Source organism: Phalangium opilio, unplaced genomic scaffold, assembly GCF_054372755.1.
Source record: "Phalangium opilio isolate 3A_F unplaced genomic scaffold, DU_Popi_V2 ptg000011l_1, whole genome shotgun sequence".
Classification (NCBI taxonomy): Eukaryota; Metazoa; Arthropoda; class Arachnida; order Opiliones; family Phalangiidae; genus Phalangium; species Phalangium opilio.
Window position 1 is genome coordinate 8,309,680 of NW_028324147.1, and position 22,421 is coordinate 8,332,100.

The 22,421-nt window shown below is 35.2% G+C and overlaps 1 protein-coding gene across 13 annotated transcripts in view; it reads right to left on the reverse strand.

Annotated features, from left to right (window-relative positions):
* Positions 1-22,421, reverse strand: part of LOC149710210 (zinc finger protein rotund-like) — a 411,108-nt gene that overhangs the window by 144,248 nt on the left and 244,439 nt on the right. The window contains exon 2 of one of the 13 annotated variants that reach the window (XM_089860303.1): positions 19,325-19,971. The exons of 11 other annotated variants lie outside the window; for them this stretch is intronic. In XM_089860303.1, coding sequence (XP_089716429.1) covers positions 19,325-19,676 — 352 coding nt within the window. In that variant the 5' untranslated portion in view covers positions 19,677-19,971. Of the gene's footprint in view, positions 1-19,324; positions 21,526-22,421 lie in introns of those variants that run through there. One more of the 13 variants, XM_089860301.1, reaches the window with a different exon arrangement.

The following is a 22,421-nucleotide window of genomic DNA, read 5'->3' on the forward strand; positions in this document are numbered from 1 at the left end:
ATTTATTTAACTCCCTGATTCTAAAACTCTGAATGCGTAAATCTTGAGTCATTTGAGAGAGTTGTGCTGGTTAACCTCTCGGTCAATATCTTCCCAATTGAGAAGCAAGCAAAGGTCAGAGATATAGATATAGAAGGAGGCTAAGAGGTCATTGGGGTGGGAATAAGACGACGCCCTATTGTATTAATAAGCCGCATCTCTCCTTCAATATAGTTTGAGTCCCTATTAGATGATTCTACGATATGGATTTTTCGATTTTATCACTTACTACTTCTCCCACTCGTCCTCGCGCGGTTTCGGGAGAAATTCGGCTTAGCTCGCTCGGTGTCTTATTGGCGGAAGATATTGCAAAAGGCCAATGTCACCTTTCCCACCGTCCTTAATCTGTTCATATTCAATAACTCTCACCTCTTCTCCCCCTATCTTCTCTAAGCGTCTGATGCCTCCTTCGTACAGGAGGGTTTCGTAGATGTAGTTTAGAATTTGCTGATCATCACATTCAATCATTTTGCTTAAATATTAACTAAGGATTGTCGGGGTTGCGTGCAATCCTTTTAAGGGGCTTCAGATCCAAGATCATTTATTTTAATGATGAGGTTAAGATATAATTGTTATTATTGTTCCAATATAGTGTCGTGACACTTGTTAAACTCATCCACTCAATATCAGCGTTAGATTATCTATTTAAAGGGAAATTGAACGCCTTATTGGGTATTAAGTTTGAATTTTTAGGCCTAACTTAATAATGTTGTTACAGTGCCCGAATTATTTCCTGTTTTGCAATTTAATGTACGGGTTGAAAACACGCATTATACGTGGTGGTTTTCGAGATATTTTGATTTTCAAATAACAAACTAATTTATGAAGCTCAATTTTCCCATTTTGATTTATTTAATGCTATCAAAATATTTTGATTTTCAAATAACAAACTAATTTATGAAGCTCAATTTTCCCATTTTGATTTATTTAATGCTATCAAAATATTTTGGTGTTTAAGATTAAATGCTATCCATTTAACAAATTTTCATCCACTCGGACATGCGCACCACTCTATCGCAAGCGCAACTGCCTCATGGATCTAATTAAGTGACAACTTTTGCTGAATTTTAATTTAATAATTACCCCTGCAAGGGGTATTTCAAAGCTCCACGCTTTCATTATGCACCTGGATTTCTTTGAATTTATATATATTGCTCCAATTTGAAAACGAAATTGAACCAAAACATTGGCATCAATTGTTCAAAAATTATGGTTATTACCTAATACTCGAATAATGACTATTATTTAGTTGAATCGCACTTTAAGAGCGATAGTGTATAATAAGGAAGTTTACAGTTTTGATGGGGTATTCCCATAGAATCTCAAATGTTTGTGTTTCAAATCAATAAAGGACTGTGATACAAACTCCAACACATCACAGCTAAGTATCATACCATTGCTTTTACGTTTTCGTGGTAATGTAATATACTAACATTTTATAAAATAAAAAAGCATTGAAAATATAAAATAATTGTAAAATTTAAAACAAGAGTAATAAAATAGCATGAAAAGTAAAAATAAAAGTAATAAAATACCATTGAAAGTTAAAATAAAAGTAATAAAATACCATTGAAAGTTAAAATATAAGTAATAAAATAATATTAAAAGTATTTATAAAAGTAATAAAATAATATTAAAAGTATTTATAAAAGTAATAAAATAATATTAAAAGTATTTATAAAAGTAATAAAATAATATTAAAAGTATTTATAAAAGTAATAAAATAATATTAAAAGTAAAAATAAAGGCAATCAAATAATATTAAAAATATAAAGTAAAAATAAGAAGTAATAAAATAGTATTTAAAATATGAAATAATAAAAAGAAAATAAAAAGTAATAAAAAGAAAATAAAAAGTAATAAAAAGAAAATAAAAAGTAATAAAAAGAAAATAAAAAGTAATAAAAAGCAATAAAATAGTATTAAAAATGTAAAATAACAATAAAGGTCAAGATTTATAAAATATGAAAAAAAAATTGTGAAATAATGATTTATAAAATAATAAAATATTGTGAAATAATGATTTATAAAATAATAACAAAAAATTGTGAAATAATAAAGGATTTATAATATAACCAAAATATTAAAAAATATTACATTTTCCGCAAATAAAATACGGTGGGGCCAAATTAGTCTATGTAATTTCGGTTGATGTTTCAATTAACGATTTGGTGAGCAAATGAAGCTGGTGTACATACGAAAGAGTTGTGTACATGAATAAAGGTCCCGGTCATAAATTACTAATTAAGTCAGAATTAAGTGAAAAATACTCCCTGACCTCCCCGATTTTCATTTCCCTCAGTCCCTTTGAGCGAGCGAGCGCTCTCTATACGCGCGGCGATCGGAATAGATGCCTCCATGAATATTAAATCAAATTTCTCTATTCCCCCCGCTTTTATCAATGAAAGCAACTAGAAATACATTTGTCACGAAATTCCAAAAACCATTTTTCTCGCCCATACAGTTATTAAAATTCAAGACGCTCTGCCCTAATCCACTTACTGCGTCATTTGTCCGCGTTCGCACTATATACTAGCGAAAGTTCATCGCTAAAAGTCTCTCAAAATCATCTAGTTTATCAAAGGCAGTAATAGTGCTAATTTTATTATTTTTTCCCGCTAGGTAGCGCGCGATTTTTACCGATTATTAACAGATTTTCACCAATTATCAACCTATTTTTATCAATTTTTACGGATTATCAACCTATTTTTTTACCAATTTTAACTGATTATCAACTTATTTTTTTACCAATTTTAACTGATTATCAACTTATTTTTACCAATTTTAACTGATTATCAACTTATTTTTACCAATTTTAACGGATTATCAACCTATTTTTACCAATTTTAACGGATTATCAACCTATTTTTACCAATTTTAACGGATTATCAACCTATTTTAACGGATTATCAACATATTTTAAAGGATTATCAACCTATTTTAACGGATTATCAACCTATTTTAACGGATTATCAACCTATTTTAACGGATTATCAACCTATTTTAACGGATTATCAACCTATTTTAACGGATTATCAACCTATTTTAACGGATTATCAACCAATTTTAACGGATTATCAACCTATTTTAACGGATTATCAACCTATTTTAACGGATTATCAACCTATTTTAACGGATTATCAACCTATTTTTACGGATTATCAACCTATTTTTACGGATTAGCAACCGAATTTTACCGGTTTGTACGGATTAGCAAACCGATTTTAGACCGATTATCAGACGATGTTCACCGATTTCGAACCGATTCATCGGTAAAAATATCGGTGCCATATCGTCTCTAGGGCATACAACACACCAGAAACCAATATATATTATTTAAATTTATTATATTATTTTATTTCAAATTTATAGTCAAGTTGATGTAATACGAACGTGACCTTGGGTATAAAACAGTCTGTAAATTCAATTGTAAAACAAAGGGGTAGGGGATCCCCCCAACGCGCCCCCTCCCTCCCCCTGCTGGATAAAGACACGCGATTTTTACATAAATTGGGACCGAACCCCGGCCGGGCATTCAAGCTACCTGGTCCTGGAGAACTACGGATATTTTCGGGATTTTCTAGAAAAATTAATAACGGTCTCGACTCCATTTAAAGCCTTTTCCAATTTATATTTATAGGGGGCGCTGCTGCTGCTCTTTTCTCTAAATTCGACACGGAATAATAAATAATAGGCGCATACGTAACAAATACGAAGAAAAGAATATTACAAACGCTGCAGAACGCGCGAGAACGAGAATTTTCGCTAAAACTGATTTATAGCTGACCCCAAATGATAAAATGTCCCGCAACTTTAGCCAAAAATATGTACAACTTTTCGTTTCGAATAAATATATTTTCTCTTAGAAAAGCTGGCGCGTGGTACTTTTAAAATTGATCGCTTTTGTTCGTTTACCGTAATATCAACGTTCCTTTTAAAACAATATATTGAATTTAGCACCAGGTTACTCGAGTTTATATCGACTACCTCCTCCTGAAGTATTTTTCAACATTTAATATAATTAATCATCTTTTGGAATTTAGAAATTTGTGACATTTTATACATCAAGTTTTCAATAATATTTTTCAATAAAGGTTTTCGTAAGAATGGAATTTCAATCGACGTATCAGAATTTGAATTAAAAACTATTTTTTTAAGTTAAAGTTATTTCTTCAAGAATTAAGCGAATGTCTACTATACTCTACTCCGTTATCAACGAATTGTGACCGTGCATAAACAACAAACATTTCACAAACAAACAACAGTCTGAAAAATATATATCACTAAATTATAGGTTAGCAATATGGTTTAATGGCAATTACAAGACCTAAAGCAAAGGTTACGAATGCAATCCTAATTAAAGTTTGTATAGATAATCTTAAAGGGTGTGAGAAGCTTCGTTTGAAAAACCTCTGATTTATATAACAAAAGATAGAATTAATTACTCTGAATTCAAAAATAGGGGCTAGAAAAATTTCCTCACTCGTTTCTTAAGTTTAACAGCAAAATAGTTTAGGGTTGCCATAGTAATTTGATATTAGAGCATCTCCTACAGGTTTGCAACAGAACTACAAGATAGCGTTTGAATTGCACTTGCAAATGACTGCCAACACTTATGTGCACACTATCAGAAGGGGATAATAGACGAAGGATGACACTCTGCCACTCTGTATCCTCTTCATACTGTTATGTAACATGATTCTTCCCAGGCTCATCCTTTTTGTTTTCTCTCCTGCTCATCAAACTTTAGATGGGCATCCGAGCATCGCACCGTGCAGGGTGAATTCTATAACTGTTTGGTACTAAATCCTCAGCAATCAACCTGCACAAACCTTCATTGTCTTAACGTGGGACAAAAATCCACAAGCGCATGCGCCTTGGCAAACAGTTAAGCACTATAGGGAACTATTTATCGCGAATGTGATTCGGTTTAGTAACCTCGCTCCAAATGTAAAATGATGTAGGGAGGAATCATGTCACAATTACCCCGCTTTGTGGTAGGTACACTTCACTCGCAGAGAAGTATTACATACTTCTGAAACTATCTAAACCACAAAATGTTGAATATATAAAATACTTGTCTCACTTCGACATAAATAAATGTTAAGAACATCAAGTTTCTCTAATGCGACTGTCCCCCTTACTTTCTTAATAAGCTCATCACGAGAACGAGAAAAGATAGGCCCATTAGGCAATTCCCAACAGACCTAAAAAAAAGGAGTAAAAAGTCTTGGGGTGGAGGAGGGGGGGGCCAAGCCTCTCGACAAATATTTCAGGCGAGCGAACGCGTTCTATCTGCTTAATTAATCTTCACTGAACGAATACTCGTGTAAAGGCGAACATTGCCATCCATTTCTTCGATTACGAGGAGCATAAAGGGGGAAGGGGGTAGATTTAAAAGGGGGTGCATCCCCTTTTACTCGACGTAATCATTCTTTTTAATTACAAGTGCAACGAGGTATCGGGATAGAGCGATGGATAGGGGGTTAAAAAGGACCGAAGGCATGGGGGGTTACATTGGGGGTTTGGGGAGGGGGTAAGGGGAATGATACCGTCGGGGGACTTCACCCCTCACAAGGAAAACCAAGAGAAGAAAAGAAATGAAGCGGAACTAGCTCGTCCACGATCCGACACATTCGCGTCAAGTCGTCCTAACATTGGAATAAACAGTGGACTTAAATAATTGAAATGGTTTTAAAGGTTGCTAAGATAAGTTGACGGTTTATTTCTTAAGGAAGTAGGGAAGGGAAGGGGGCGTGTCAGAAAATGGCTTCTCCTCTGGTCCGTATAAAACAAAGCTCTCCCACAGGACACCATTTCCAGTATAGGACGTAGTAGCCTTCTTAAAACGCGGCGAGCTAGATAAAAACTCATTTACAGTATTACTAGTTGAAATTTAACTACATATATGCATAACTATAGTAACAGAATGACCTAGCGTTGTTCGTCAGTACATTTTTGTTGCTTTTCGGGCCGCCATTTTAAAAGATGGCGGCATGTTTGATCCTAATAAGCTGTAAAAGATGTCTATTGGATATGAATATCAATCAGTACAAAGAGGGAAAGACACGGGGTAAAACTTTGCTTCCATTTCATTTTTTGGCGCCTGCGCTGTAGATGGCAATGCATCAACCCCGTTGTATGTCCCGATACTGATGGTTGCCTACCCTCTTTTTCATGTCAAAAATGTCTATATTCATCATATCGGTTGAAAGGTTTGTATGCTATTCCGTAAGGGAGACTTTTTACATTTTTGGTCGCCATTTTTCAAAATGGCCGTGAATTAGAAAAAAGTCTTTCTTAGCGCGTGCCTCCTAAGATTTATCGATTTGGGCGTTGATTAATTATCTGCACTTTTTCTTACATCGATATAAGATATTAAATATACGGATGAAGTTTAACTATATATTTACGATTTAAAATTTAATTATTCATAGTTAATTATATAGTTGAAATTTAATTATATGTGTGACTTAGCAGGAAAGTATACAGGTGACACGAGGAATCAGTGTATGAACAAAATGTCGCAATAGGGGCGTGTTAGCTTGAACCATGTTGATAGCGTCCTTCTCTATAATTGCGTGTTATTATTTATTGAAAATGGTATAGTACTTGCAAAACATTTCATTAATAACTGCTTTAGAATTTATATAGTCAATCAATAAGTGAAATGAAGCTGGTAGAAATGAGGCGACGTTACTTAAATCAGAAGCTAATAACCCCACCGAAGTTTATATCAGAAGCCTTTCTCCCAGCTCGGCGTTGGCGATGAATTTTTCTATCGCTGCGACCGCAGCGCGCTTATGCGGAATTTACGGTTCATGTCTGGAGAAAAAAAAATTTAAAAAAAGGTTCCACTAGCTAAAAACAATTTTGAAAAAAATTTCATCGCAAGCGTCGATCACAATATAATGAAATGCTCTTAGTACTCTTAGTAACTTTCATGTAAGCATGGGCGAATACCAGTTTTTGACTGTCGAGACGAATATCGAATAGTGAAAAATTTTCTTATCGAATACCGAGACGAATAGTTGTTTGGGAACCGAATATCGAATAATTAGGCTTAACTTAAAATTGCCCTTATCGAATAGTTATCGAATAGTCAGAAATAGAAGGATTCAAAAAATGTCTAAGTGGCCAATGAAAAGCGTGGGAAAAAAGAAGAAAAAAAAAACGGTCCACAGACAAACTTTCACACGCTATAGAGTAGTAGCACTTCAGGCCTATTTTCCCATAGAAACTTATACATTAAAAAGTATAACTGCCATTACTTTTTTAAAACATTTTTAGGGTTAATATTTTTGTTTTCTCGAATAGTTAATCGAATATTTAACGAATAGTAGGCCCGAATAGTAAAATTCACTATTCGATATTCGTTCGAATACCTGAAATGGGGCTTATCGAATATCGAGACGGTTATTCGTCTCGATATTCGATCGAGTTATTCGTGTTACTCGAGTATTCGCCCATGCTTACTTTCATGTAATGAAATCCTGCTTAAATTTCTATCTCAATGTATTAAAGATAAATAATGTACGTTTTAAATTTGAAATATATAACCATAAGTTCGTAAGATATGTTCCATAAGTTTATCACTGGTTACTAACAGGAACACCTTGTCATGAAGTGACGTGGGTAAAAGGTCCAAGATTTTCGTAAAGCGACGCCTGGTTAGGCGCTATCAAAGCCTTAGTACATACTAAATAGGAAGATGGAAGTCCTGCAAAATTAACCGAGTGTAGGACTTCAATTCTCGCTTGTCGTTCTCGAACTAGCTCGAGCTGTAAGTCTCTAACATTACAAAAAATAGATAGTGTCATACTTATGGAACATATCTTATAAACTTATGATATAACTTATATAAGAAAGAAATTTAAATTTTCTTTCTTTGAAGGATACATACACCACGTGTTTTTCTCCACGTTTTATTTTTTGGGTCGATTTTTAAACCTTCTATTAGCTTATACAGAGAAGTATGGAAAATGAAATTTCCAAAATATACTTTCATAAAATCTGTTCGTAAAACTAGGGCAATAAATTCAAAATCTTGATACTTTTAACTAAGAGGTTGAGTTACTTATGATCTTAGTTATAATGTTAAGAAAATTGAATTTAAAAATGTAAATGTACTCAAATGGTATGCAAAACAGACCCGGGGGGGGGGATTTTTGATTTCAAGGTTTTTTATCGATACAAGTACAACCAGTTTTTATAATTTAAGAGTCTGCAAATCTTTAAAACATTTAAATCTATATTATTATTTTTTTTTTTTTTTGGTTTTGGTTTTTTAAACTTTTACTTTGCTTCGTCGTTTTGAAACACGCTGTTGTTATTTATCAAAATGAGTCGACCCAGATCTCGTAATGTCTATAAAATTATTCCACTCTCTAATTAAATATTCGACTGGCGTATAAACGGGGTTTGTGACAGTGGTTTCAGTACTTTGGAAAATAAGTTGAAGGAAAAATACAAGCTAGACTTTTTATGTTTTTTCCTAAATTGCATATAAAATAATAAATGTTTTAAATTGGAACTATGTATCAATCTACATTTTTGAAGAAGATATTAGCAAGAAGCGATATCTAGTTTATTAGGGAGAAGGTATAAGGTGGCAAAGTATTCGCGCGCCATTTAGCCCCGCTTTCAAAATACAAGGGGGGACGTAAAAGGAGGCCGGGCTATTTCGCCTCTCCTCAGTCGGAAAATACGTAATTTTCGTCTTTCACGTCGCGCTGACGTCAGTTTTCAAGAACCAATGAGATGCTGGTTGTAATTTAGAGGCGGGGATTAACTCCGGACCTACGTTTGGACTGGAGATAAAGCTGGAAATCTGGCGAATTTATACTTCTCCCTAGTAAACTAGATATCGCTTTTTGATATTAGCAATTATTTTAACTCATAAAAGATTCCGTCTCAGTGTGAAGCCCAGTTTTTTTGGGACATTAAATGAATTGAACGGTTCATAGTGTCTTCAATATTGTAGATAGAAAAATGAATCCAAAATTATTTTATAAAATAAAGAGACTAAATTGTAGAATGATCTTTTCCTTTAAGATTAAGCCCCGTATCTCGATTGATCTATTTAACTTAAGTAAAAGGCTTTCAAATTTTAGAAAAATTCAAGGTTTACGATAAAAAAACAGATACACATCCACAGACAAGGACACGCAAAACTCAGTTTATAAAATCCACGTGTTATATAATATCACACAACAACAACTATTCAACTAGCGTAGCCTAGAGGTGTGTTAATCCAACCTGTGTTTGATATGAAAGCGTAATTTGGTCAACTGGGAAAAATCTAACATAAACACACAAAAGCATATTTCTAACCGACATTTTCACAAAGATAAAAAACGAAAAAAAATTAAAATCATAAGCGATTAATCCTATTTAAGTGTGCATTAGATTTTTGGTGGAACGTCTCCTGTCAGCGTCTAAGAGAGATGAGCGCCAAAAATACACAAGATATTTTTATTTCCTAGTGGCGCCATGAGCGGCTTAGGAGAGGTATACATATGGGGTTGCCTGACTCTCTGGGGTGGAATTATTAGTTTAGGGCTAGCTTCAACGGGTAACCAGTGTTTTTTATCCGGAACTGGCGCTACTTCACCACCCCTGACGCAACTGATGTTTTTACGTTCCATTTAGACATAGAAACTTAATGGTGGATTATGAACTTATGTTAAAATGGATAACTTCATAACGCGGAAATGAAACTTTCAAAAACCTGTTTGCCGTCGTTGTCATAGCAACACTTACTCTAGAAATACACTGAAAATGTTTGCATTTAAGCACTTTTATTTATGAAAAAAAAAAAAAAATAACATGATAATTTTGAGTTGAAAGAATATACTATTTAAACAGGCAACGGTCAATGGACCAAAAACCCACTGTCTGTCGTCTGCTTGATTTAAACATCGATAACGTGCAGCAATACTCTGGCATAGTTATTCTATACTCAAGCTAAGCAGATGATGGATGTGCCGCCATTAAATGGAGTAGAAAAAGACAGAAAAAATAATCAGCTACGGGAAACGTGTGTCCATGGGACAGTTTGTTTTTGTAGGCACCATAAGGTCATAAGATATATTCCATAAGTGTGTCACTGGTTACTAAGAGCTTGTCATGAAACGTCATAGATTCTCGTAAAGCTATGCCTGGAGAGGCGCTGTCAAAGGCTTAGTATACAGACTAAATAAGAAGATGGACCACAAAACCACGTGTAGTCAGTTCTCGCGTCGTTCTCGAACTAAGTCTCTAGCATTACGAAGTATAGGAGATGTTATACTTATGGAACATATCTTATAAACTTATGTTAGCACGTAAGCTAGAGTAATTAGGCAATAACATGGCGCTCTAATCACTCTTAAGCTAATTCGAAGAATTATTCTATGAAGACTTCAAAGTTTAATATTCTTCGGTTGTTGAAAAATAAAAATATAGCTAAGATTTCACGCATTCCTTAGCCTGGATTACGCTGTTAATTATTGTGGGCGTTAGAATCAGTGTCCCGTCCATTTCTGCCTCGTCATTCATTAGCAGAACTCACTTAATTATCAAACGAGAGAGGGAGGCGCGTAATGATTAATATTAGGGGGATACAACCCCCCCCCCCAACTGCTAGCAAACCCAAACTGGGTCTCTAAATGATTTTATTGCAAAGTGACAAGTTATCACGAGCGAGCCCGTCTCTGTACTAAAAATAAAAACCGAGTGTGTCTTCTAATGAGATGTCAAACTGCATCACAGCCTACTCCTGCATGCCTATATTTTTAATTGGCAACCATTTTTTATTAGGTTCCTTCTACTCTGATTTTATTTTTAATTAAAATTAACGGCACTTGTCTTGTATTATTGACTCCCCTGAGGTTAGTAGCTGCGCGAGTCACCTTTAAATGGCAGCGTGTACGAAGCTGGGAAATCTCAATTCATTAAGATTTAAACTAACTTTGGTCGTGCTGAATTTTAAAGGTGATATTGACCAAAAAGAAGTTAATCTAAATAAGAATTACCAAGATTTTAAAGGTGATAATGACGAACGAGAAGCAGTTAGGCCTAATAGAACTTAGTTTAAATTAATATTATTATTATTATTATATTAACAAAATCTACGAGTTTCTGTTCGTCTATTTAGGCTTTGTTCGAGAAAACGCGAGGCTGCAGTACTGGTATGTTTTTCTAGAGGATAAGCTTCCAGGGTGCTAGACAACTACAACATATCCGTGAATTCCAAAGATCTAAACCACTACAATGATTACACACATTCAAAGGTCCTGAATTAACCATTATTATAAATTTCATAGCTTGCAAAATGAAAAATGATTGCTTTTAATTTAGAACAAAAGGGTAAGACCAGCACAACTGAACTAAATAAATAGTTAATATAAATAAGAATTACCAATAATTTTTATTCTAAGCTGGGTTGCAATAGAATATCATCGTATCTAAAGACGTCCCACAGAAGTCACTTAACTTGATTGGGAAAAACATGTGTTTACAGCTTAAAAATGCTTATAGTTGATTGGTAAAACTACATATAATGTTTATAACTATAAACGGCATAGTTGACCGAGAAAACATATATTGTTTATAACTTAAAAATGCATACATTTGATTGTTCATATAATTAAAATTAAGAATGAAACTACTTGCTTTTGAATATAATTTTTAAAATATGATTACAGTGTTTTTAACTCAAAACGTCATATATAAATTTGAGGTAGTAAGTGACCAAGAGACCGGCTTTTCTAGTATCTCCACTTTACAAAAACACTAAATTAAACTATTTAACATATTTCTGGAAACTTAAAAGAGAAAAATAGAACGTTTCAGACATTTTCTTATTTTTGAAGAAAAATTATTCCTCAGGTTCATAATTAGAAAAATCTTGCATATCCCATAGTCGAAAACTTCAACAAAAATATTATAGTGTTGAAGACAATTGAACGAAAAATGTATACGTCAACATACATAACGTTGATTATTTGACGACGAAGCCACGACTTAATGTTTCTAAACGCCCACGTTTAACGTCTACGATGGCTACATATTTTGCTGTATGTTATACACTCTCTCGTAAGTTAGTATACACTAGACGAATGCAATGTAGAAGGAAACACTATTTTATGTGGGTGTCCCAACAAATTGTTGCATTAACTGCCTTACTTTCAAAAAGTTACTTCACAAATTATGTACGAAAAAGATACTTCATGAAGTTATTGGAAAAAGATACATACGCGTGATTTTAAGTTTAAGTTAACAGTATAGGACCAGGGATAGATTTAATTTTAGAAGTAGGAATGGAGAACAGAGAAGTCTGGGCGCGCGTCAAAGTCCCGGATCCCCTTCCACGGGACGGAAGGGGTATGAAAGAAGAGGCGGGTCATAGCGACAGAGGTAAAAAGGAATTACGTATTTTTCGCCGTCCCCGTCAGCAACGTCATCAAAACGTAGTTTAAGTGAACCAATAAGATAATTTGAAATTTTTATTACGTGTTGGAGGAAGGGGCTCTATACTGGACTATGAGTCGAACTGCAGTAAATACTAACCGTTCTCCATTCCTGCTTCTAAAATTACATCCATCCCTGGTAATTCCTAACACTTTTTAACCATAAAAAACCATGCAGAAAAGGTCGTTTCAATGTGAACGAACACGGGCCAGTTGAGCTCAAAACCCCGAAACACAAACAGGCCTTAAAATTAAGGATAAATTTTAATCTAGAATTAATTGAAGCTCGAGCAGCGTAACACAGAGTAGTTCATTTAATCAAATCTTTCACACGAGGTTCGCGTCTAATAAGCGTGAAAACTAAAATGAAATTAGAAGGTTCACTCTTGGCTCTCCACCATTCCTCCTCGGCATCACTCCACTCTCCGAGTTTGGAAACGATGGCAAGGGTAAGGGCCCCCGGTCGCGTCATGCTAGATCTTTTAATTATTTATCCGTTCTTGGTTGGGAAGGGGACAAAATACAGTGGGACCTACAAGATACACGCGACACTATCGTAAGGCAATACTGTCGGCGTCCGTTAGACCTTAGACCCCACCTCGAGAGGCTAACCACTTACGAGAAGTTCATGGAATCGTTTCGTTTTGTTATTTTTTAAATTTGTGACAGGGTTCGTGCAATGTTTAAAAATTTTTTTTTCATAAATTTCTATTAGCGTATTTGTATTCCGGTAGTACTTGTAACGAAATGACATTTTTTTTTCGTAAAAAACAGCAATAATTTTCAGGGAAAAACATTACTGTAAATCAAACCAAATTTATGTGGAAATACAGGAATGATCGACTTTCTAAACTGAATAAAGTTCCTGGGAAATTTTAATGATGCTTTCTCTATACTGAAGACATTTTTTACTGAAAATTCAATGATATTCTGAACTGAAATATTATCACCTTGAAATTTCAATGATATTCTGAACTGAAATATTATCACCTTGAAATTTCAATGATATTCTGAACTGAAATATTATCACCTTGAAATTTCGATAATATTGTAAATTGAACTAAATCACCCTGACATTTTAATACCTTTCTAAATTGAACTAAATCACCCTGACATTTTAATACCTTTCTAAATTGAACTAAATCACCCTGACATTTTAATACCTTTCTAAATTGAACTAAATCACCCTGACATTTTAATACCTTTCTAAATTGAACTAAATCACCCTGACATTTTAATACCTTTCTAAATTGAACTAAATCACCCTGACATTTTAATACCTTTCTAAATTGAACTAAATCACCCTGCCTTTCAACGACATTTCAAACTAAACTAAATCACCCTGACATTCCAATGCCTTTCTAAATTGAACTAAATCACCCTGAAATTCCAATGCCTTTCTAAATTGAACTAAATCACCCTGAAATTCCAATGCCTTTCTAAATTGAACTAAATCACCCTGAAATTCCAATGCCTTTCTAAATTGAACTAAATCTCCCTGAAATTCCAATGCCTTTCTAAATTGAACTAAATCTCCCTGAAATTTCAATGCATTTCTAAATTGAACTAAATCACCCTGAAATTTCAATGTATTTCTAAATTGAACTAAATCACCCTGAAATTTCAATGTATTTCTAAATTGAACTAAATCACCCTGAAATTTCAATGTATTTCTAAATTGAACTAAATCACCCTGAAATTTCAATGTATTTCTAAATTGAACTAAATCACCCTGAAATTTCAATGTATTTCTAAATTGAACTAAATCACCCTGAAATTTCAATGTATTTCTAAATTGAACTAAATCACCCTGAAATTTCAATATCTTTCTAAAATGAACAAAATCACCCTGGAATTTCAAGCCTTTCCAATTTAAACTAAATGACCCTGCCTTTAAATGACATTATAAAATTAACCGAATACCCCTAAAATTTGAACGATATTAAAAACGGAAAGAAATTCCCATGAAATTTCAATAAATGTTCAAGCAATTTCCCTGAGTTTTTTTCACATCCATTGTTTGCTCCCTGGCAATTAAAAAAATAATTTTACTGAAAATCTATTTACATAATTCAATCTTCATCATATTTATATCCGTACGAAACCTGTTCAAGTTTGTAAACGGAAAACAAACAAACAATGAGTGATTACCCCCACGTGTCCACAAAGTTTCAATAACTAAACCCGGTTAGATAGACGGGAAGGGGGGAGAAGAGGGGGAGGGGTAGAATATTTGAATATAGACGTTTTGTTGAATTAAAAGCTAGATTCGGGAAGATAGTAAATAAATACTTCACCTCCTCAAAGATGGAGGGAATTCTAATATAATAATCCCCCTCATTGCCCTCCATTTTCCCCAGCAGTGAGGGGAATGGGGGAGGAGGAGGAGGAGGGGGAGGAGGAGGAGTAGGTATTAGAAAAGTCCTAAAAGGTTTAATATAGATTTATCGGCCCCAACAAATAGGATATCGGAAAGGGGGCCCGAACGGATTTTAAAATGACGCCATGGCTGAAAACGGACCTCACTCGCGGGGGAATGGGCCCCCGGCTCCGCAGCCCCAGTCCCAACCTCTTCCCTCTCGGGCTATAAAACGCCCCGCTATAAACTGCATAACCCCAGAGATAACGCGGACATAGATAGCTTATACAACTCCGAAATTTTACAAGGTATAGTCCTATCGTCCTATCGCCTAACTACAGTTTTCATAAAGTAAATAATGACGCAAATTATCTAGTAAATGTAATTAACGATTTGCTATGCTAAATTATACCAAATGCTTAATTCTACACTTAATTTGCAACCAAATTCAGTTGCGTTTCTTAAATTTAAAAGAAACTTAAATTTTCCAGGGTTGCCACTAGCCATGAAGTTTTCAGATTCAAAATCTTTGACTTTTCCAGGTTTTCCCTAACATTTTTTTTTTGAGTCCTACCGCGGATATTTTAGTAACTTTAATCAAATTCCCTTACTTCGTTGAAATTCTTAAAATTCCCTGAATCTTCACTGAACGTTTTGGCAATTTTGAAATTCCCTGAACCTTCCCTGAACTTTTTGACAATTTTGAAATTCCCTGACTCTTAAAAGTTTTCCCTAACCTGTGGCAACCCTGTCTTCAAGAGAATTTTGACAATATGAACTCGAACAAAATTGTTAAGTAATTCCACAATAAGTTTTAAATTGTCAAAAAAAAATTAACTAATATTTTGAGTTTCCGTCAAAACACAAACAAGTTTCGATCCAAAATTTAATGATAGAACAAAGGCATTGTTTATTTTGGCCTGTATAAATATTTCGAGGATAATAATTAATATTATAAATAATTCATGAAATATTTTCCTGTCAATTTCGAAGATATAAATTATCTTCCAAATTTTGCTTTAAGCGCCTATAAGTATGTTTCTCCCTGAACACAAGTGTATCGCGTGTGAAACATTTCTACAGGCGCCATAGGAAATACATAGCAGGTAGATACTCAACCTTCAAGCACGCTATATAGCCCAAAAGTTGCAACGAAAATTTTCAGATTCAAATTCCCTCACTTTATCAGGTTTTCCCTGACGTTTTAGACCCAATTGATAATGTTCTACGTATAAGAAGGGGTGGTATATTGATATAAGCAAATAATTTAGTTTAAATCGCATTTTATGAATATTTAATTGTGTTTGGTCAAACGTGATCTCGCTAAAACGGCGTTTAAAACGTCACCTATCTGGATGGTTGAAGCATAGATATTTTAGCAAGTTTAATCAAATTCCCTGACCTCGTTGAAATTCTTAAAATTCCCTGAATTTTTCCCTGACATTTTTGGCCCATTTTGAAATTCCTAAAATTCCCTGAATTTTCCCTGACATTTTTGGCCCATTTTGAAATTCCCTGAATTTTCCAGGCTTTCCCTAACCTGTGGCAACCCTGATACTTGAGTCGTAAGTATTTTAGCAACTTCCATGACTCTGTTGAAATTCTTAAAATTCCCTGAATTTTCCCTAACCTTTTTGAAAGCCCATTTTGAAATTCATTGAATTTTCCCTGACCATTTTGAAAGCCCATTTGGAAATTCCCTAAATTTTCCCTGACCATTTTGAAAGCCCATTTGGAAATTCCCTAAATTTTCCCTGACCATTTTGAAAGCCCATTTGGAAATTCCCTAAATTTTCCCTGATATTTTGGAAAGCCCATTTGGAAATTCCCTAAATTTTCCCTGATATTTTGGAAAGCCCATTTGGAAATTCCCTAAATTTTCCCTGATATTTTGGAAAGCCCATTTGGAAATTCCCTAAATTTTCCCTGATATTTTGGAAAGCCCATTTGGAAATTCCCTAAATTTTCCCTGATATTTTGGAAAGCCCATTTGGAAATTCCCTGAATTTTCCCTGATATTTTGGAAAGCCCATTTGGAAATTCCCTGAATTTTCCCTGATATTTTGGAAAGCCCATTTGGAAATTCCCTGAATTTTCCCTGATATTTTGGAAAGCCCATTTCCCTGAATATTCCAGGTTTTCCCTGACCTATGAACTCCAAACAAACTTAGAACACTTAAAAAAAATAATAAAATAATTTTAAACTATGTAAACAATATACCTTCATTATACTTCCCCTTTAAAGTAGAGGGGGGTATTAGTATTAGTACCCCTTTTCGTGCATCGTTATATCTAACTACATAGCGTATTGTTATATAGAAAAGGGGGGGGGGGAGATAGAGGTTCATCCAAAATTTCGGGGGCCCCGGAAGGTAGTAGCTATTGGTCGGGAAACAAGAGCGCGTGGGCGGCAAACCCCCTTTTCCCTCGCTACCAACATGCTAATGAACCAATCGAAGAAAAGGACCTTTAGAAAAAAATTGCGCGTCATTTCATTCTCGCGTTTTCATTGGATAAAAGCTCGAGCTCCCTTCTATAATAGGCTGAACCAGAATTAAAAAAATTCTCCCAAGCCTTTTCCCTGTAGTCTGTACAAATTACTAAGGTAAAATTTTCTACATTTTAAAATCCCCCCCCCCATTTAAGCGCCCCCTCTCTTTTAACATACGATAGGGGGGCTTCAATTTTAGTTCAGGATAGTGTACAGTATACCAGCACGGTTTTGGGGAAAATTTATTATCATTGCCTTTTCTATATTACTAAATAATGTATTATCTAACGGGGGCAGATTCGGACGAAAGTAAAATAAAAAAAAATATGCTTAATTACAAAAGTCTAAAATTTACACAAATGGGGCGGGGGGAAGTGAAGGGTTAAGAGGTTGTGCTGGGAATCAAGATAAAGCCAGAAAGGGGGAAGTGGGAGATATATTTCTAAAACAAATATTATATTTCGGATGTAATTAGATCTGGATTAATTTTAATAATAAAAGGTGTTTATCAAAATTTAATATTAAATATTTATATTGTATTATATATATTGCACGGTTGCAATCTGACAAAATGGAGCAATATTTATGAAGATCTAACTGCAATGTAACTCACTTTTAAGGAAACATTAATATTCACTGAAATAAAAAATACTCCATGGAAAATGGCATGAATCTGATTGATAATACAAAACATTTGTTTTCTACCTTTTTTACGTATTGCTACGTAACCGGGATTATTAATAATTATAATGCTAATAATTACGATAGAGCTAATTACTCAATATACAACGATCCACTAAAACAAAATGACGTCATTACACCAACTAATTATAAATAAATTATTCCTTCGTTCATTCATTAGAAAAGATCTAATTAATAAATAGACAAGGACCCACTAATACAAAATGACGTCAATACACCTAATTATGAATAAATTACTCCATTCATTCATTAGAACAGATCTAATTAATAAATAGACAAGGACCCACGAATACAAAATGACGTCATTACACCTACTAATTATAAATAAATTACTCCATTCATTCATTCATTAGGACATATCTAATTAATAAATAGACAAGGAACCACGAATACAAATTCACGTCATTACACCTACAAATTAAATAATAAAATAACTTTAATCTTCCTAAGAGCACCCACCCCTATGTAAAAAAATAATAAATTTCTCATTTTTAAAGAAATGATAAAAATTTGTTAAGAATGACAAATTTGTGAGGGGATAAAAAATATTTTGGTACTTCAAAAAAGAAAATTTAAAAGTGGGGTGCATCGTCTTGTTTTCATATTAGACGTCAAATTAACCCTAAAAAACAACCCCCTCTGGCGGGGAGTAGACAGCTGGTGTTATACGTTAAATAAAAAAAACCTTCAAAAGCAATTTTTTTAAAGCCCCACTAAAAGACGAAATAATAAAAAATATTTAGGAAAAAAAAAAGCCAGGCACGTTTTTTCCTTCACCCTTTTGCTTTTTCATAAAAAAAAAGCGGAGATAAAAAACGGCGGTTCTTTTTGCTTCGGGAAGCTCGAGAGGAGATAAAAAAGATAACCGGGAAAATCTTTAAGGCTGCCACTGCTCCGGGCAGAGAAGGGGCGTGTATCGAGAGAAAAAGGTCAAGTTCGCGCTTATAAAACTAAACGAAAATTATTTCAAAACAAGTTAACGATGCTCGATTTGAACTTAAATGCACCGAAACATTAAAAAAAAGCTTATCCTGTTTAAGGTTCTACTTAATGTGGTGGGCGTTACTGAAACTGAATGGTCTTATAATTTGGCACGTGGTGTGTATTAGATAGTGCGAACGTAGTTAACCATGGCCAAATGGGGGGTTTTCTTACGATAGGAACGTGACACGTGGTGGCATACCAGGTGTGAGAGGTTTAAGACAATAAGTGTAAATAAAAATGGAGTGGTGTAAAAGTAACACATAGAGATGATGGATTTTTGTTTTTGGTTTTTCTTACCATGAGGATGATGCGGATTGATGGGATGATGATGTTGAGATTGATGATGTTGCCCGGCATGATGAGAAGCGACTCCTATAGAGGAGCCCTGTTGTTGGCCGGCGGGGGAAGACGGCAGAGACGGTCCGCCGGACTGAGAAGCCGACTGGGCCGGCGGTTGGGGTGCGCGGAATTTCGGTTGAACGAAAAACTCTTTGAGCTTTTGCAGAGAGATAACGGGGGTGACGCATCCGACGACTTGGCGTTGCTGTCCGTCCGTTCCCCCTTCGTCGTTCGAAGAAGACTTTTGTTGCTGTACTTGCTGCTGCTGCTGCTGATGCTGTTGTTGATGTTGCTGATGTTGTTGAAGCATTTGATGATGGGATTGTTGCGATTGCGCTTGTTGATGACTAGAGACGAGTGCGAGAGCGCGGTCGCGCGCTCCGAAGACCGATTCATGGTGGTGTTGTTGGGCTCGGGCGGCCAAGGAGTGCGAGACGGCGGCGGTCAGGGGAGAAGGGCCCGGGGTGCCTTGGACCGCCGGCGGCCAACCGCGCTCGCCGGCGGCCAGCGTGTTACAGCCCGAACGGCGGCCGAGCGCATCGAAGTAGGGCGAAAGTATCGACGTCGTCGCGGGCCCTTCACGGCTGAATTCGCCGCAGCCACCGCTAGACAAGTCGGAGAACAACTTGAGTCGAGAACGGATACCGAGGCAGATGCCCTAACCTCCCCAAAATTCCTATTATATTATTATTAATAGCTACTTGGCTCCGCCCCGTCCAACTACACCTATAATATTATTAATTAACGATATCTTAATTAAATAATTTTAACTGTTCAGCCTTGTCGTTACGATACGGTCTTCGACAAAAAATAACCAAACTCTTATATTTTTTTCACGATTTTTTTTTTCGTTTCGAATGAACGCGACTTTTATATTTTTAAATGATTTACGAGTAAAATTAAGTTAAGTTACTTCCTGGCGGTATTTTTGATTTCGTTTCGTTATGGTGTCGTATTTTAACTGTTCGTTTTCTTATTTTTTTTTTTTTTACGAGTAAATTTCGGCAAAACGTTGGAATTACGAAAATTATCGAAATGATTTTGCAAAATATTCTTAAGCTCGCGTATTTTGCGAAAGAAGCGACGATTGACAACGCGGGTTTATAGAAAATAATTTTTCCGTTGATTATTTTGATTTTGTTTCGAAAAAGTCAAAAGTCTTAGTATAAAAAAGTTTCTCTTAATTTCGGTGTTTCAAGTCATGGGTAATAATTTAAAGTCCCGCCTCGTCCCTAAAATAAAATATTCGAATAAATTTCGAGAAAATCTTCGGTACAAAGCCAGCGTTCCTAATTCTTTTTCGCCAAGAACTTGTATTTCTTTTTTTTTTTTTCACTCGGATCTCATTAAAATAGACAAGTCTCTTTGGCAATTGCCACGGAAGCAATAAGAGACGTGGCTTGCGGAGCGCGCGTTCAACATCCTAGCTAAGCCGTACCACCTAAGAGTTAAAGCGTGCCCTCTATTTTCCAACGAAATTATTTTTTTCCGCTTTAAAATAAAATACGGCAATTTAAAAATGGGGGCGGGCGGTAGGGAAAGTGTACAGACACGTTCGAAACACGCGCGCGGAACGATTTTGGCGGGAAAATTTGGCGCTAGATTTATTTTGTCGTAATTTTTGCTTTTTTCGTAGAAAAAAAATATATATATTTGAAATTTTTTTTGGTTTCGTGGCGCGCGCGCGGGCCCGGTTAAACGCGCGGGAACGTCCTTCGGCTTCCGTCGTTTTTGCCCTTCTAATTCCTCGCGCCAGTTATTTTGGCCTTTTCACGCGCGCCTAGCACGCGCCACCAACTTTAGCACGCGCGCGCTCTAACTCCGACTCCCTTCCTACACACGCAAAATTTCAAATCGCGTTCTACAGCGAGCGCCAACCTACGTCTGACGTCACGAGCTGTCCGGCCTTTTAACCACCACCCATCTCGTTCCTATAAACCTCCATTTTATCCCCCTTGAACTCTTCCCGCCGAAATTTCCCGCGTTTTCCGTTCTCTCTCTCTCTCACTCTCTCTCTACGATTTCTCTTCCTCCTCCAAATTTGCGCGCATTTCTCCGCGAGGCCTACAGTAACTGCAACTAAGCCTATTCATAAATCCCCAAAAATCGGAAGTTTTTTATCGCCGTCTTTAGACAAATATTGTAGGTAAATTTTGCAAGCCAATTCAAAATTAACCTAAAAAAAATTAACTTATATCACGATAAACAAATGTCACTAATCCAATGTTTAGTTTAGTCGCATTTCAAAACATGTTCGAACACAAAATGGGTCTAATAAATAAATAAATTCAGGTGTGAATAATATTTTTGTTTACGATGAAATCATTGACCCCAACAGGAAAGGGTATATGACAAAAATAATCAGGTCAAAACATAACACAGCCATGAGTAAAAATTGGAAAATTCAAACCCCATATAATCATTTGGTTTAGGCTAAAAACCAAAAACATAAAAATTTATTTTTTACAAAAAAATAAATAAAATAAAATAATAAAATTACGCTCAAAATAACGCTTAATAAATCAGAATATTCGGTCGATTTTCATCACAAATATAACAAAGAATCGTAGAGCTAGGTTTAAAAACGATTTAGATTTTTAATATATTTTCCATAATAGCTGTTAGAGTCTCCTACATTCTTCATTAGAGCCGAGTGTCTTCGAGTCAAAGTCACTTGTCTATATTATCTACGAGGCTTTAAACCCGCAATAACCCTTTACACTAATGACAAGAGAGATGAGCACCGAGTACGCGTTGAATTCCAACGTTACCTGACCTTAAAGTCGATCAATTTTAAGTTAGAAAACACTACTGTCTTTAGAGACAAGCGAAAGGAGGTCGGAGGAGCGCGTGCTGGAATAAAAATGGGGGCGATCGATCTTTTTGTTAATTTGCGCGAGACGCCGAAAAAAAAAACTAAAATAACGTTCGTGTTTAGCTAGTTAATGAAAGGAATGATAGAGACCTAACTTAAAGGGTTGATATTAAAACCAAAACATCCCAGTTTTAACCGTATTAATTGGGTTAACTCAGCTGGATCAATTAAGAAGTGAGA